This window comes from Oppia nitens, unplaced genomic scaffold, assembly GCF_028296485.1.
Source record: "Oppia nitens isolate AA-2021 unplaced genomic scaffold, nextdenovo-longstitch-racon4-pilon3 scaffold27_pilon_pilon_pilon, whole genome shotgun sequence".
Classification (NCBI taxonomy): domain Eukaryota; kingdom Metazoa; phylum Arthropoda; class Arachnida; order Sarcoptiformes; family Oppiidae; genus Oppia; species Oppia nitens.
Genome location: NW_026533207.1, coordinates 1,863,399 through 1,881,446, shown reverse-complemented (window position 1 = coordinate 1,881,446; position 18,048 = coordinate 1,863,399). Strand labels below are relative to the sequence as shown.

The 18,048-nt window shown below is 33.2% G+C and overlaps 2 protein-coding genes across 2 annotated transcripts; both read left to right on the top strand.

Moving 5' to 3' along the window:
• The first annotated feature begins 6,024 nt into the window (after positions 1-6,024).
• Positions 6,025-7,206, top strand: LOC128954446 (transcription termination factor 1-like). Its single transcript, XM_054300025.1, has one exon. It carries the CDS (start codon positions 6,025-6,027, stop codon positions 7,204-7,206), a length of 1,182 nt encoding a protein of 393 aa, XP_054156000.1.
• Positions 7,207-8,440: 1,234 nt separating this feature from the next.
• On the top strand, positions 8,441-9,074 carry LOC128954445 (chymotrypsin-like elastase family member 2A). The gene is made up of 3 exons (XM_054300024.1): positions 8,441-8,445; positions 8,535-8,790; positions 8,889-9,074. The coding sequence occupies exons 1-3, from the start codon at positions 8,441-8,443 to the stop codon at positions 9,072-9,074; spliced, it is 447 nt and encodes a 148-aa protein (XP_054155999.1).
• Positions 9,075-18,048: the final 8,974 nt, after the last annotated feature.

Here is an 18,048-nt window from a genome sequence, read left to right as displayed (position 1 = left end):
TATTATAAATTTAGTTAAAAATACTAAACCAATATTTACTCAATTTATTGCTATTTTATAACATTTAATATAATCACACAAACGGGTTACTAGAAATAAAGTTTATGATTTATATCAATATTAAAAACAAAATTAATTTCAATGTTTCATATAATTTATTTGTTGTCAATTTAATGTCAAAATAAATATATTGTTTATCCTTAAAGTTGTTAATAATTTATTGAAAATGTTTGCCTATAAAAACTCTTTAATAATATTTTCAATGATATCTTAATCGGTAATCCAATCAATGGTTATAATCAATAAACAACAATCAGTCAGTTATTGAATAGTCAATCAATCAATAATTGAATTCAATAAATACTTTAGTATAAATATAAAGTTAATATTTATTATAATATAAATTAAATTTTATATTAGTTTGCAAAACATTGTCAAAATTAATAGACAGTATTTTTATACTAATTATAAGTTATTTTTTAAAATTATTTACTTTAATACTAACTTATAATAAATGTTTTTTTTTAAAAATATATATGTTTATCAATATGCTAATAGTATAATATAATACAGTAAATTTATATGTTATATTTTATTCAATTAAAATATATTAAAATATTATACTTTATAACTTAATCTAACTTGAATTTTTAAATAAATTATTTGATATTAAAATACAAACTTAAACAAAATGAAAATTTATTCAAAAAATAGTTATTATTAATTAATTTAATATCAGTGTCTATACTAAATTTGATAATATTATTATAATTTAATATTTATGGAAAAAATGTAACAAAATATTTAAATATTTGATGCATTCATTTTAATTAAACAATTATAAAAATAAATATATAGCATATATACATATCTATCATAATTCAAATTAAACAAAAAATAAAAATGATTAAAATCTATTTAATAATAATAGTTAATAATGTTTTAATATTACTGTCTATAGTATCAGTAGTAGTAGTGGTGAATGGTTTGCACTCACGTATCAAACAATACCCGAACGTAACGCTCGACACGTGTGGTATCGGCAGACACTCGCTGTTGATGACCGGTCAGTGTCTACACTATAATATGACTGCAAATATCCAAAACGGACGGTTAGCCGAACCGGGAGAGTGGCCGTGGATTGCATTGATTTGGATATACAAATCATTTTTAGGATACAAATATGATATGTTTAGTATATTTTTTTATAAATATAATTATCATTATTATAAAAAATAAATAAATATATTTATGTAAATGTTTATAATTTGTAATTTAATTATTAAATTACAGTATTATATGATTTTTTGTTTGTATAGATCTAAATGCAGTGGAGTTATACTAAATACACAATGGATTATAACAGCAGCCCATTGTATAAAGTACTGTATAATACAATAAAATTTTAATTATTATTTTTTATATATTTTCATAATTACAATATAAAATATATTTATTGATAAGAATTTTTTACATAACAATATTAGAATAATTTTAATAATTATTTTTTAAAAATAAATTTAAAGATTTGTTTTTTTGTTTTGTTTTTTATTTTTTATTCAAAAGAGTCAATCACTCGATGTCAGTGATTATTGTTAGACATAATACTAATCATACCTATGATGTCAACCAGTGGTTCATTCATCCGGATTACGAAAATATCCAAAATCTTAAACACCGAAACATTTATGACATTGCATTGTTAAAACTGGACAAACATATTACGATAGTGACCAGCAGTGGTCAGATCGGAACAATAGTATATCATTGGATAAACGGTATTTGTTTGCCCGACAAATATATCTACAATACCGATGAAGAGTTGGCACTGTTTGCCGGTTTTGGTCGACTAGCCGACGGTGTGGCCAATGATGAACGGCTACTGCAAACGGGGTTTATTAAAATAGATAGTTTCTCAAGCCATAGGATCGGTGGTGATCCACAAATTTATGGCCATCGATATCCACCCGAGTCGGGAATCGGTATGTGTATAGTAAGTATCAAACTATAACAATAAATATATGTCTATATTAGCCTTTACTACATATACCCTGTTTATACTGTATATCTAAACACTAAACAATAGGGTGATTCAGGCGGACCATTGATCCAGTATATCGAGGGCGGGGGTCGGGCCGTACTTATCGGTATACTGAGTAGTCTGACCAGAGCTGACGATTGTCTATTTAATAGCCCTAACTCTGCAATGTTTTTCATACGACTGTCCAGTTATGTCAATTGGATTAATAGTACTGTTATTGATAATAATTAGTAATATAATTAGTGACAACTAATAAGATTGTATATAATTTAATATTTAAAAAAAATTATTTGAAATATTTTTTTACTATAAATATAATAAAACAATTGCAAACTATTCATTACTACTACTACTACTACTACTACTACTACTACTACTACTACTACTACTACTACTACTGATACTATTAACTAATAATAATAATTTTTAACATGAAATAGTTTTTAGTCATCTTAAAGTTTTTAAGAAAATTAATTTTATTAGCAATTTATTATAATAGCTAAATAATTAAAGAAATATTGTATGAATTTTATAAATTTAATAATTTTTAAAAATAATTAAATAAGTAACACAAAAAAAATTATTGTAACAAAATATTTTCATTAATATTTTTTTTGAAATATTATACATTTAAGTACCAAAAAAATTTGATTCATTAATAGTTAAATATTGAACACTGTAAAGTAAAAATATAAAGAAATTTAAATTTGATAATTATTATAATTTAATATTTATAAAAAATGTAACTAAATATCAATATTTAAATATTTGATGCATTTATTTAACAATTTAACAATTATAAATAAATATATAGTATATACATATCTATCATAATTAAAATAAAAAAATAAAAATGATTAAAATTTATTTAATATTAACTATTAATGTTTTGATATCACTGTCTATAGTGTCAGTAGTAGTAGTAGTGAATGGTTTGCACTCACGTATCAAACAATACCCGAACGTAACACTAGACACGTGTGGTATCGGCAGACAATCACTGTTGACTACCGGTCAGTGTTTCAATTGGTCATCCAATGTAATCACTAGTAGTGTACAAAACGGACGGTTCGCCGAACCGGGAGAGTGGCCGTGGATTGCATTGATTTGGACTTATAAAACATTTTTAGGATTCAGATATGATTTGTAAATATTTTTAATTAATAATCAAATTTTTCAAATCGTTTTTTATTAACTATTATATCAATAATATTAATATAAAAACTATGATATATTAATATATTATAGTAGGCAAAGATGCACTGGTAGTATACTAAACTCACAATGGATTATAACAGCAGCTCATTGTCAAAAGTAATTAAATTAATTATATTTATAAATATTAAAAAATAATTATTAATTAAATTAGACTTTTAGTAAAAAAAATTATTTATAATTTTTATTGTTTTATTTTTTTTGTTTGTTTATAAGTCTTAATCGCGAAACAACAGTAAGCATTGTTCAGACAGTCGACTATAATAGCGATAATAACTATGATGTAAAACAATGGTATATTCATCCGGTCTTTAAAAATGATAGCCATTTTGACCGATACTGGTTTGACATTGCATTAGTAAAATTGGACAAACATATCGAGTTTGCCGATCAAATCGGATATCATAGGGTAAACGGTATTTGTTTGCCCGACAAAGATCTACATAACACTGACAATGAGTTGGCACTGTTTGCCGGTTTTGGTCGACTGGCCAATGGTGTAGTCAATGAGGGACGTTTGCGTACGGGTTTTGTTAAAATAGACAATATCTACAACCATTCGGACGGTGAGCCCAGGATTTATGCCAAACGATATCCATTGGAAACGGGAATCGGTTTGTGTATAGTTAAGTACCAAAAAAAATTAGCTGTAATATACTATATATAATAATGATAATAATAACTATATTTTTGTGACGCCTAATAAACCTTAAACTATTCATTAAACCTATTTTTTTTTATCACACACACACACACACACACCCGCCCGCCAACCCGTCTAAACAAATAATAGGGTGATTCTGGCGGACCATTGATACAGTATGTGGACGGCGGGGGTCGGGCCGTAATCATTGGCATACTTAGTCTAGTAATGCGTACCGACGATTGTTTGGCCAATAATTTTGACGTTTCAATGATTTTTCTGCGAATATCCAATTATGTCGATTGGATTAATCAGACAGTTATTGAAAATCAGTAATTGATATCAAAACAATAATACATAAAACACTTTATCAATATATGTTATAGTATTGGTTATAATAATTATATATTGTTTAGTTATCATATCGTATAATACTGTATAATAATTAATAATATATTATTTGATACTAACTGTATTAATATTAATATAATAATTAAGTGCATGTTTTGTCATTTTTAGTTTTCATGTTTATTCTATACAAATTAAAATCAAAATTCAGGTATTTTTTAGTATTACAAAAATTTTAGTATTAGTTATTAATAATTTGTGATAATTTAATAAAATTTTAATTCCGATTAAAAAAATATTCAAATAATAATATTGTTTACAATTATTTTACTACTACTACTACTACTACTACTACTACTACTACTACTACTACTACTAATAATAATAATAATAATAATAATAATAATAATAAATTAAAAATCTTATTATTAAATATAATGTAAAATTAAAATGAATATTAAATTAAATATAAAGGTATTTTAGATTACATAACTATCAAATTATTTTTTGCATATTAAGTTTATTTTTTTATAATAGATATCTATTGAAGTAATAATTTAAATATTTTGTTACATTTAAAACAACTAAAAAATATCTTTAAAAATAAAATAATGTAAATTTTAAAATTAATATATTTTTTTAGTAACAATTCAACGCAACTATAAAATTATGATAATTTTTAAAAATAAAATAAGGAAAACATATAATACCCAAATGTGTGTATGTTTTTGCGATTTAAAAGTTTGGATTTTTTTGTTATAAAAATTTTTTGTCACAACCATTGACATCACATATGAATTGTTTTTAAAAACAATTCCCAAATAAGCATTTATATATAATTTTTTATATACAATAGTTTTCAACAGTTTATAAAATAAAATAAAAATATTGCTAATATAAAATATAAATTAAGATATTATTAAATATAAAATATAATTTTTTTTAAATATAAAATATAATTTTTTTTAAATATAAAATATAATTTTTTTTAAATAAAAAATTATGAATTACAGTAAAATAATAGTTATTTAAACTATTAATATTAAAAAAATAAATACATTTTATAATATTATATAATTATAGACGTAATGTATGTGTGAATGTATTCAATGATTTTCAAATTCAAATGTGATGTCATCGATAAGTGTCTGTAAATTATTTAATACATATAAACAAAACACAACAACACGTGAAACACAACTAATTAACAATAATTATAGCGATATTTAAGACATAGTTTTATAAGTTTTTGTTGTTTTTTTAGTTAATTATTATTTTGATTGCAACAAAAAAAACAATGAATAATATTAATAATCAATACAACAAACGATACGGTTTTGTTTTAACCGATTGTTATAATAATAAGTTTAATAAAGTTATTAAATATAATGATATGAATGATAGAAATAATTGTGAAATTTTAAGTGAAAGTAATAATAATAACAATAATATGAATAATTCAGATAATAATTGTAAAATGAAACACACATTTGTTGATAAAAAATTAATGAATCAATCAATTGATTATCAATTAAATGATAAACAAGTAATAAGTGGTAAAAGTATTGCAAACGGTTTTGTTGTTACCGATTGTTATAATAATAAGTTTAATAAAATTATTAAATTTAATGACTCTTTAAGTGAAAGTTGTGAAAACTTTAATGACAATTATAGTAATAATAATAATAATATTATTGACAACAAATGTTTGCAAAATAATAGTAAATATACGGAACAATCAATTAATAGTAATAATAATAATTCAAATAATTGTGAAATGAGAGACACATTTGATAACAAAAAACTAATGAATGATAAAAGTGTTGAAAACTTTGTGACAAACATTGTATTCAATACACAACCAGTTAATTGTCATACTATTGATAGTGATTATAGTGATTGCAATCCTAGACATACAAATCAAAATAATAAATGTCTTATAAGTGATTCTCCATTACATCTATTAATTACCAATAAGTATATTTCAGCGAAAGACCATAAGCTTATTAAAGATAATAATTTAAAAGTAATTAAAAGAAAATTTACTAAACGTGAAGTACAAGTATTAAAACAAAATTGGGATCAATATTGTGATGACTACGAGTGCGATGTTGAGATGAAATTACGTTTATTAGGATATTTTGCATATATAGGCAAATATACGAAAGAGGATCGCAAACAGTTTCAGGATTTTGTTAAAAGTACGCAATTTTTGTTACGGTTGGCCAACGGTTTGCCTAACCGTACGATCAAAAATATCTATTATGTGTCGCGGACTTCATTCAAGCCATTGAAACGTATGAGTGAGATGTCGGTGCAAACTATCGATAAGATAAAACAATTGCATACATTGTATGGCAATAAGTGGAGCAAAATTGGCGAAAAGTTTATGTGTACGCCGTATGCGATAAGCAATTATTATCACCGATCGTTCAACAAAAATGGTGAACCATATGATAAGGGAAAGTGGAGTCCGGATGAAAATAAACGACTATTGGATGCAATGAGACGAGTGCTGAACACCGATGATCTCAAACAATATGTGTTCACCAAAAATATACCGTACAATGAAATCAAAGAGTTGGCCGAAATTAATAGGAGTTCCACTCATGTGGCACTACATTGGTATCAACAGTTGCGTTGGTCTGTAGCACAATGGTATCAATTGGAGGATCATTGGACACACAAAGATTGCGCACGACTTGTTTATTGTTTGTTTAGATATAACTTTACCGACGAGTCGGACATCGATTGGGATATAATTAAGGAAAAGTTTGCAAACATTTCATCGTTCAATGCATTGATGAGAAACTGGCGTTTAATTAAACAAACGGTTCCCTTATTTGAGTCGAAATCATATAAACAAATCATTGATTTTCTTTACGACAATCTTTTGCCACAATATCTCAATCCAGACGACGACGGCTTAAAAGAGTTTGAAATATTTGTTGATAATTAAGCACAGGTTTTGTTGCATTCATTTAAATATTACATTTAAATAACATATAAGTAATACCCAAATGTGTGTATGTTTTTGTGATTTAAAAATTTGGATTTTTTTTAATAAAAATTTTGTCACAACCATTGACATCACATATGAATTGTTTTTGAAACACTTGTAACAAATGAATGAATAATTTTTTATATACAATAGTTTTTATTGAAGAGTTTATAAAATAAAATAAAACAAAAATATTGCTAAATAAATAATACAAATTAAGTATTATTAAATATAATGTAAAATTTATATGAATATTAAATTAAAGATAAAGGTATTTTAGATTACATAAATATCAAATTAATTTTTGTATATTAAGTTTATTTTTTATAATAGATATCTATTAAGTAATAATTTAAATATTTTGTTACATTTAAAACAACTAAAAATATCTTTAAAAAATAAAATAATGTAAATTTAAAAATCAAAACATTTTTTTAGTAACAATTCAACGCAAATTAAAAACTATAATAATTTTTAAAAATAAAATTATGAAAACTTATTCACAAAATATTATCATTAATTTGTTATCACTGTCTATAGTGTCAGCAATAGTATCGGTAGTAGTAGTGAATGGTTTGCACTCACGTATCAAACAATACCCGAACGTAACGCTCGACACGTGTGGTATCGGCAGACAATCACTGTTGACTACCGGTCAGTGTTTCAAGTGGTCATACAATGTAATGACTAGTAGTATACAAAACGGACGATTAGCCGAACCGGGAGAGTGGCCGTGGATTGCATTGATTTGGAGATACAAAACGTTTTTAGGATACAAATATGATTTGTATATTTCAATTTATTATTAGTATATTATATTAATATTAATTTTAAAAAAAATTATATATCCTTTATAACAATATAACCGGTAATTAATTTGTTTAGCTCAAAATGCACGGGTGCTATACTAAACTCACAATGGATTTTAACAGCAGCTCATTGTATAAAGTAATTCAATTTTTTTAAAAATTAAATTAATTTATAAATTTCAATAATATTATTTCATTAATATTAGTTTAATTTTTTTACTGTATTTTTTTGTATACATGTTAAACAAATTATTTATTTGAGACATTTGTTTTGAATAATACTAAACTTTAAAAACAAATATATATATTTTGATTACAAAGACTCGATAGAAAGATATCGGTTAGTATTGTTCAGACAGTCAGCCATAGTAGTAGACATACCTATGATGTAAAACAATGGTTTATTCATCCGGACTATCAAAATGAAGGCGATTTTGACCGATTCTGGTTTGACATTGCATTGTTAAAATTGGACAGACATATCAAGTTTGACCATAAAGTCGGATATTATACGATAAACGGTATTTGTTTGCCCGAAAAATATCCCGATGACCCCTATAATGATGAGTTGGCACTGTATGCCGGTTTTGGTCGACTGGCCAATGGTGTAGTCAATGAGGGACGTTTGCGTACGGGTTTTGTTAAAATAGACAATTTCAACACCCAATCGTCCGGTGAGCCCAGGATTTATACTAAACGATATCCAGAGGGAAGGGGAATCGGTTTGTGTATAGTTTAGTATATATCCATATTAGCTGACGGCTAACAAACCCCCTAAAGATTTCCGATAACCCCTAACCACAACTCATTTGTCTTTAAAACAAATAATAGGGTGATTCTGGCGGACCATTGATACAGTATGTGGACGGGGGTCGGGCCGTAATCATTGGTATAGCGAGTATAGTATTGAGAGGTACTGACGATTGTTTCATCAATAGTACCGACAGTTTTATGATTTTCCTGAGAGTATCCAATTATGTCGATTGGATTAATCAGACTGTTATTGATAATCAGTAATTGATATCAAAATAATAAAAAACACTATATATTATTTACAATAGTAGTAATAGTAATAGTAGTATTGGTTATAACAAATATAATTAGTTATATAGAAATTAATACAATAATTAATAATATATTTAATACTATCTTTATTGAGTATAGATATTAAATTCAATATAAAGTTATACTATTGATTAATAATCAGTAAAATATATTTACTGATATATTATTTAATAATTAAATTTTGTTGTTGTTGTAGTATAATATATTTTTTTGTATTACTATTACCCATATAGTTTAAAATATATTTAATTAGCATAAACAGTATATTAATTATTTTTTAAAAAAATATTCAGTAATTATAATTATTTAAATAAAATAAAAATAAAAATATTATATTATAAGGTTTATTTGACTGGAGCAAACTTATATTTATGAGGTCAAGTTGAGTGGCGCAAACCACTATTTATAACGTTTATTTGACTGGCGCAAACTTATATTGCAATAGTGGGTCAAATCAGCAAAATATTTGACTATTAAATAAATTTTGTTTTTATTTAAATAATTAAAAACATAATTATTACATAAGCTAAATTATTGAAAACTTTCCCTATAATAAACAAATGCTTATATACACTAATATTTCAACATTAAATAATTTTATATTGAAGTCAAGGATATATTGTAAGGGTATTTTATTTGTTATATTCTGAAAAATTATTTCAAAAATTATTTTTATTTTTATTTGTTAAAAATTTATAACAGCACTAAAATGTTATACAGAAAACCTAAAGGTAAACACCTTGTTTTTAAGGAAATTTTATTCAATATTTTAGTGTTAAAATAATGCACTAAAATGTTATAGAAAAAATTAAATAGTAAACTCCCAGTTTTAATAGTGATTAAAACCTGACTCAATGTGACACACTTTTTCCGAACGTACACTTTAGTATAAATAGAGGTGTCTTTCGAACACCAAAATCAGTTCTCCACTTGGAGTCATACTACGTGTATTACTTTAAAGTGAATTAATAAAAGTATTTGCTTATTACTTTGTGTGTGTGTTTACTTTTTTATCGCGAATCAACTGTTTGACATCTTAAGTAAGCCTTTGGTTAAGGAGCCTTTGGACCTATCCACAACTACGCGGACAGCTAACAACTATTACGTAAGTAAATATTTTTATTATGAGAACTGTTATCCGTTAACGGACGGCTCTTAGTGTACCTTATAGGCCCACGGTCCTTATAGGCCCACGGTCCTTATAGGCCCACGATCCTTATAGGCCCACGGTCCTTATAGGCCCACGGTCCTTATAGGCCCACGGTCCTTCCAGGCGGGTCTGAAACCCTAGACGGATCTGAAACCCTAGACGGATCTGAAACCCTAGACGGATCTGAAACCCTAGACGGGTCTGAAACCTTACTTGGGTAACAGAGCCTATTTGGGTGACAGAGCCTATTTGGGTGACAGAGCCTATTTGGGTGACAGAGCCTATTTGGGTGACAGAGCCTATTTGGGTGACAGACCCTATTTGGGTGACAGACCCTATTTGGGTGATAGACCCTATTTGGGTGACAGATCCTATTTGGGTGACAGACCCTATTTGGGTGACAGACCCTATTTGGGTAACAGACCCTATTTTGGGCTACAGACCTAATTGGTCAAAGTAGATTAAACTGTGGCGCAAACCACAATTTATAAGGTTTATTAGACTGGCGCAAACTTATATTTATGAGGTCAAGTTGAGTGGCGCAGCCATATTTATAAGGTTTATTAGACTGGCGCAAACTTATATTTATGAGATCAAATAGTGTGGCGCAAAGCCATATTTATAAGGTTTATTAGACAGGCGCAAACCAGTATTTATTACATCAATTAGAGTGGCGCAAACCGCTATTTATAAGGTTTATTAGACAAGCGCAAACCAAACGATTATAAGAGCCCTTATGAGACGAGTCTGAGCCGAATATAAGAGTTTTTATGAGACGTCTTCGAGCCGAATATAAAAGCCCTTATGAGACCTCTCTGAGCCGAATATAAGAGATCTTATGAGACGAGTCTGAGCCGAATATAAGAGTTCTTATGAGACGTCTCTGAGCCGATTATAAGAGCCCTTATGAGACGAGTCTGAGCCGAATATAAGAGTTTTTATGAGACGTCTTCGAGCGGAATATAAGAGCCCTTATGATACGAGTCTGAGCCGAATATAAGAGTTCTTATGAGACAAGTCTCAGCCGAATCTAAGAGCCCTTATGAGACGTCTCTGAGCCGAGTATAAGAGCCCTTATGAGACGAGTCTGAGCCGAATATAAGAGTTCTTATGAGACGTCTTCGAGCGGAATATAAGAGCCCTTATGAGACGAGTCTAAGCCAAATATAAGAGTTCCTATGAGACGTCTCTGAGCCGATTATAAGAGCCCTTATGAGACGAGTTTGAGCTGAATCTTAGAGCCCTTAGAAGTCGACTCTAAGCCGAATATAAGAGTTCCTATGAGACGTCTGAGCCGATTATAAGAGCCCTTATGAGACGAGTCTGAGCCGAATATAAGAGCCCTTATGAGACGAGTCTGAGCCGAATATAAGAGTTCTTATGAGACAAGTCTCAGCCGAATATAAGAGTTCTTATGAGACAAGTCTCAGCCGAATCTAAGAGTTCCTATGAGACGTCTCTGAGCCGATTATAAGAGCCCTTATGAGACGAGTCTGAGCCGAATATAAGAGCCCTTATGAGACGTCTTCGAGCCGAATATAAGAGCCCTTATGAGACCTCTCTGAGCCGAATATAAGAGATCTTATGAGACGTCTCTGAGCCGATTATAAGAGCCCTTATGAGACGAGTTTGAGCTGAATCTTAGAGCCCTTAGAAGTTGACTCTAAGCCGAATATAAGAGTTCCTATGAGACGTCTGAGCCGATTATAAGAGCCCTTATGAGACGAGTCTGAGCCGAATATAAGAGCCCTTATGAGACGAGTCTGAGCCGAATATAAGAGTTCTTATGAGACAAGTCTCAGCCGAATCTAAGAGCCCTTATGAGACGTCTTCGAGCCGAATATAAGAGCCCTTATGAGACCTCTCTGAGCCGAATATAAGAGATCTTATGAGACGTCTCTGAGCCGAATATAAGAGATCTTATGAGACGTCTCTGAGCCGAATATAAGAGCCCTTATGAGACCTCTCTGAGCCGAATATAAGAGATCTTATGAGACGAGTCTGAGCCGTATATAAGAGCCCTTATGAGACGAGTCTGAGCCGAATAAAAGAGCCCTTATGAGACGAGTCTGAGCCGTATATAAGAGCCCTTATGATACGAGTCTGAGCCGAATATAAGAGTTCTTATGAGACGTCTCTGAGCCGAATATAAGAGCCCTTATGAGACGTCTCTGAGCCGAATATAAGAGCCCTTATGAGAGAAGTCTGAGTCGAATATAAGAGTTCTTATGAGACGTCTTCGAGCGGAATATAAGAGCCCTTATGAGACGTCTCTGAGCCGATTATAAGAGCCCTTATGAGACGAGTTTGAGCTGAATCTTAGAGCCCTTAGAAGTCGACTCTAAGCCGAATATAAGAGTTCCTATGAGACGTCTCTGAGCCAATTATAAGAGCCCTTATGAGACGAGTCTGTGCCGAATATAAGAGTTTTTATGAGACGTCTTCGAGCCGAATATAAAAGCCCTTATGAGACGAGTCTGAGCCGAATATAAGAGCCCTTATGAGACGAGTCAGAGCCGACTATAAGAGTTCTTATGAGACGTCTCTGAGCCGAATATAAGAGCCCTGATGAGACGTCTTCGAGCCGAATATAAGAGCCCTTATGAGACCTCTCTGAGCCGAATATAAGAGATCTTATGAGACGTCTCTGAGCCGATTATAAGAGCCCTTATGAGACGAGTTTGAGCTGAATCTTAGAGCCCTTAGAAGTCGACTCTAAGCCGAATATAAGAGTTCCTATGAGACGTCTGAGCCGATTATAAGAGCCCTTATGAGACGAGTCTGAGCCGAATATAAGAGCCCTTATGAGACGAGTCTGAGCCGAATATAAGAGTTCTTATGAGACAAGTCTCAGCCGAATCTAAGAGCCCTTATGAGACGTCTTCGAGCCGAATATAAGAGCCCTTATGAGACCTCTCTGAGCCGAATATAAGAGATCTTATGAGACGTCTCTGAGCCGAATATAAGAGATCTTATGAGACGTCTCTGAGCCGAATATAAGAGCCCTTATGAGACCTCTCTGAGCCGAATATAAGAGATCTTATGAGACGAGTCTGAGCCGTATATAAGAGCCCTTATGAGACGAGTCTGAGCCGAATAAAAGAGCCCTTATGAGACGAGTCTGAGCCGTATATAAGAGCCCTTATGATACGAGTCTGAGCCGAATATAAGAGTTCTTATGAGACGTCTCTGAGCCGAATATAAGAGCCCTTATGAGACGTCTCTGAGCCGAATATAAGAGCCCTTATGAGAGAAGTCTGAGTCGAATATAAGAGTTCTTATGAGACGTCTTCGAGCGGAATATAAGAGCCCTTATGAGACGTCTCTGAGCCGATTATAAGAGCCCTTATGAGACGAGTTTGAGCTGAATCTTAGAGCCCTTAGAAGTCGACTCTAAGCCGAATATAAGAGTTCCTATGAGACGTCTCTGAGCCAATTATAAGAGCCCTTATGAGACGAGTCTGTGCCGAATATAAGAGTTTTTATGAGACGTCTTCGAGCCGAATATAAAAGCCCTTATGAGACGAGTCTGAGCCGAATATAAGAGCCCTTATGAGACGAGTCAGAGCCGACTATAAGAGTTCTTATGAGACGTCTCTGAGCCGAATATAAGAGCCCTGATGAGACGTCTTCGAGCCGAATATAAGAGCCCTTATGAGACCTCTCTGAGCCGAATATAAGAGATCTTATGAGACGTCTCTGAGCCGATTATAAGAGCCCTTATGAGACGAGTTTGAGCTGAATCTTAGAGCCCTTAGAAGTCGACTCTAAGCCGAATATAAGAGTTCCTATGAGACGTCTGAGCCGATTATAAGAGCCCTTATGAGACGAGTCTGAGCCGAATATAAGAGCCCTTATGAGACGAGTCTGAGCCGAATATAAGAGATCTTATGAGACGTCTCTGAGCCGATTATAAGAGCCCTTATGAGACGAGTTTGAGCTGAATCTTAGAGCCCTTAGAAGTTGACTCTAAGCCGAATATAAGAGTTCCTATGAGACGTCTGAGCCGATTATAAGAGCCCTTATGAGACGAGTCTGAGCCGAATATAAGAGCCCTTATGAGACGAGTCTGAGCCGAATATAAGAGTTCTTATGAGACAAGTCTCAGCCGAATCTAAGAGCCCTTATGAGACGTCTTCGAGCCGAATATAAGAGCCCTTATGAGACCTCTCTGAGCCGAATATAAGAGATCTTATGAGACGTCTCTGAGCCGAATATAAGAGATCTTATGAGACGTCTCTGAGCCGAATATAAGAGCCCTTATGAGACCTCTCTGAGCCGAATATAAGAGATCTTATGAGACGAGTCTGAGCCGTATATAAGAGCCCTTATGAGACGAGTCTGAGCCGAATAAAAGAGCCCTTATGAGACGAGTCTGAGCCGTATATAAGAGCCCTTATGATACGAGTCTGAGCCGAATATAAGAGTTCTTATGAGACGTCTCTGAGCCGAATATAAGAGCCCTTATGAGACGTCTCTGAGCCGAATATAAGAGCCCTTATGAGAGAAGTCTGAGTCGAATATAAGAGTTCTTATGAGACGTCTTCGAGCGGAATATAAGAGCCCTTATGAGACGTCTCTGAGCCGATTATAAGAGCCCTTATGAGACGAGTTTGAGCTGAATCTTAGAGCCCTTAGAAGTCGACTCTAAGCCGAATATAAGAGTTCCTATGAGACGTCTCTGAGCCAATTATAAGAGCCCTTATGAGACGAGTCTGTGCCGAATATAAGAGTTTTTATGAGACGTCTTCGAGCCGAATATAAAAGCCCTTATGAGACGAGTCTGAGCCGAATATAAGAGCCCTTATGAGACGAGTCAGAGCCGACTATAAGAGTTCTTATGAGACGTCTCTGAGCCGAATATAAGAGCCCTGATGAGACGTCTTCGAGCCGAATATAAGAGCCCTTATGAGACCTCTCTGAGCCGAATATAAGAGATCTTATGAGACGTCTCTGAGCCGATTATAAGAGCCCTTATGAGACGAGTTTGAGCTGAATCTTAGAGCCCTTAGAAGTCGACTCTAAGCCGAATATAAGAGTTCCTATGAGACGTCTGAGCCGATTATAAGAGCCCTTATGAGACGAGTCTGAGCCGAATATAAGAGCCCTTATGAGACGAGTCTGAGCCGAATATAAGAGTTCTTATGAGACAAGTCTCAGCCGAATCTAAGAGTTCCTATGAGACGTCTCTGAGCCGATTATAAGAGCCCTTATGAGACGAGTCTGAGCCGAATATAAGAGCCCTTATGAGACGTCTTCGAGCCGAATATAAGAGCCCTTATGAGACCTCTCTGAGCCGAATATAAGAGATCTTATGAGACGTCTCTGAGCCGATTATAAGAGCCCTTATGAGACGAGTTTGAGCTGAATCTTAGAGCCCTTAGAAGTTGACTCTAAGCCGAATATAAGAGTTCCTATGAGACGTCTGAGCCGATTATAAGAGCCCTTATGAGACGAGTCTGAGCCGAATATAAGAGCCCTTATGAGACGAGTCTGAGCCGAATATAAGAGTTCTTATGAGACAAGTCTCAGCCGAATCTAAGAGCCCTTATGAGACGTCTTCGAGCCGAATATAAGAGATCTTATGAGACGTCTCTGAGCCGATTATAAGAGCCCTTATGAGACGAGTTTGAGCTGAATCTTAGAGCCCTTAGAAGTTGACTCTAAGCCGAATATAAGAGTTCCTATGAGACGTCTGAGCCGATTATAAGAGCCCTTATGAGACGAGTCTGAGCCGAATATAAGAGCCCTTATGAGACGAGTCTGAGCCGAATATAAGAGTTCTTATGAGACAAGTCTCAGCCGAATCTAAGAGCCCTTATGAGACGTCTTCGAGCCGAATATAAGAGCCCTTATGAGACCTCTCTGAGCCGAATATAAGAGATCTTATGAGACGTCTCTGAGCCGAATATAAGAGATCTTATGAGACGTCTCTGAGCCGAATATAAGAGCCCTTATGAGACCTCTCTGAGCCGAATATAAGAGATCTTATGAGACGAGTCTGAGCCGTATATAAGAGCCCTTATGAGACGAGTCTGAGCCGAATAAAAGAGCCCTTATGAGACGAGTCTGAGCCGTATATAAGAGCCCTTATGATACGAGTCTGAGCCGAATATAAGAGTTCTTATGAGACGTCTCTGAGCCGAATATAAGAGCCCTTATGAGACGTCTCTGAGCCGAATATAAGAGCCCTTATGAGAGAAGTCTGAGTCGAATATAAGAGTTCTTATGAGACGTCTTCGAGCGGAATATAAGAGCCCTTATGAGACGTCTCTGAGCCGATTATAAGAGCCCTTATGAGACGAGTTTGAGCTGAATCTTAGAGCCCTTAGAAGTCGACTCTAAGCCGAATATAAGAGTTCCTATGAGACGTCTCTGAGCCGAATATAAGAGCCCTTATGAGACGAGTCTGAGCCGAATATAAGAGTTCTTATGAGACAAGTCTCAGCCGAATCTAAGAGTTCCTATGAGACGTCTCTGAGCCGATTATAAGAGCCCTTATGAGACGAGTCTGAGCCGAATATAAGAGCCCTTATGAGACGTCTTCGAGCCGAATATAAGAGCCCTTATGAGACCTCTCTGAGCCGAATATAAGAGATCTTATGAGACGTCTCTGAGCCGATTATAAGAGCCCTTATGAGACGAGTTTGAGCTGAATCTTAGAGCCCTTAGAAGTTGACTCTAAGCCGAATATAAGAGTTCCTATGAGACGTCTGAGCCGATTATAAGAGCCCTTATGAGACGAGTCTGAGCCGAATATAAGAGCCCTTATGAGACGAGTCTGAGCCGAATATAAGAGTTCTTATGAGACAAGTCTCAGCCGAATCTAAGAGCCCTTATGAGACGTCTTCGAGCCGAATATAAGAGATCTTATGAGACGTCTCTGAGCCGATTATAAGAGCCCTTATGAGACGAGTTTGAGCTGAATCTTAGAGCCCTTAGAAGTTGACTCTAAGCCGAATATAAGAGTTCCTATGAGACGTCTGAGCCGATTATAAGAGCCCTTATGAGACGAGTCTGAGCCGAATATAAGAGCCCTTATGAGACGAGTCTGAGCCGAATATAAGAGTTCTTATGAGACAAGTCTCAGCCGAATCTAAGAGCCCTTATGAGACGTCTTCGAGCCGAATATAAGAGCCCTTATGAGACCTCTCTGAGCCGAATATAAGAGATCTTATGAGACGTCTCTGAGCCGAATATAAGAGATCTTATGAGACGTCTCTGAGCCGAATATAAGAGCCCTTATGAGACCTCTCTGAGCCGAATATAAGAGATCTTATGAGACGAGTCTGAGCCGTATATAAGAGCCCTTATGAGACGAGTCTGAGCCGAATAAAAGAGCCCTTATGAGACGAGTCTGAGCCGTATATAAGAGCCCTTATGATACGAGTCTGAGCCGAATATAAGAGTTCTTATGAGACGTCTCTGAGCCGAATATAAGAGCCCTTATGAGACGTCTCTGAGCCGAATATAAGAGCCCTTATGAGAGAAGTCTGAGTCGAATATAAGAGTTCTTATGAGACGTCTTCGAGCGGAATATAAGAGCCCTTATGAGACGTCTCTGAGCCGATTATAAGAGCCCTTATGAGACGAGTTTGAGCTGAATCTTAGAGCCCTTAGAAGTCGACTCTAAGCCGAATATAAGAGTTCCTATGAGACGTCTCTGAGCCAATTATAAGAGCCCTTATGAGACGAGTCTGTGCCGAATATAAGAGTTTTTATGAGACGTCTTCGAGCCGAATATAAAAGCCCTTATGAGACGAGTCTGAGCCGAAT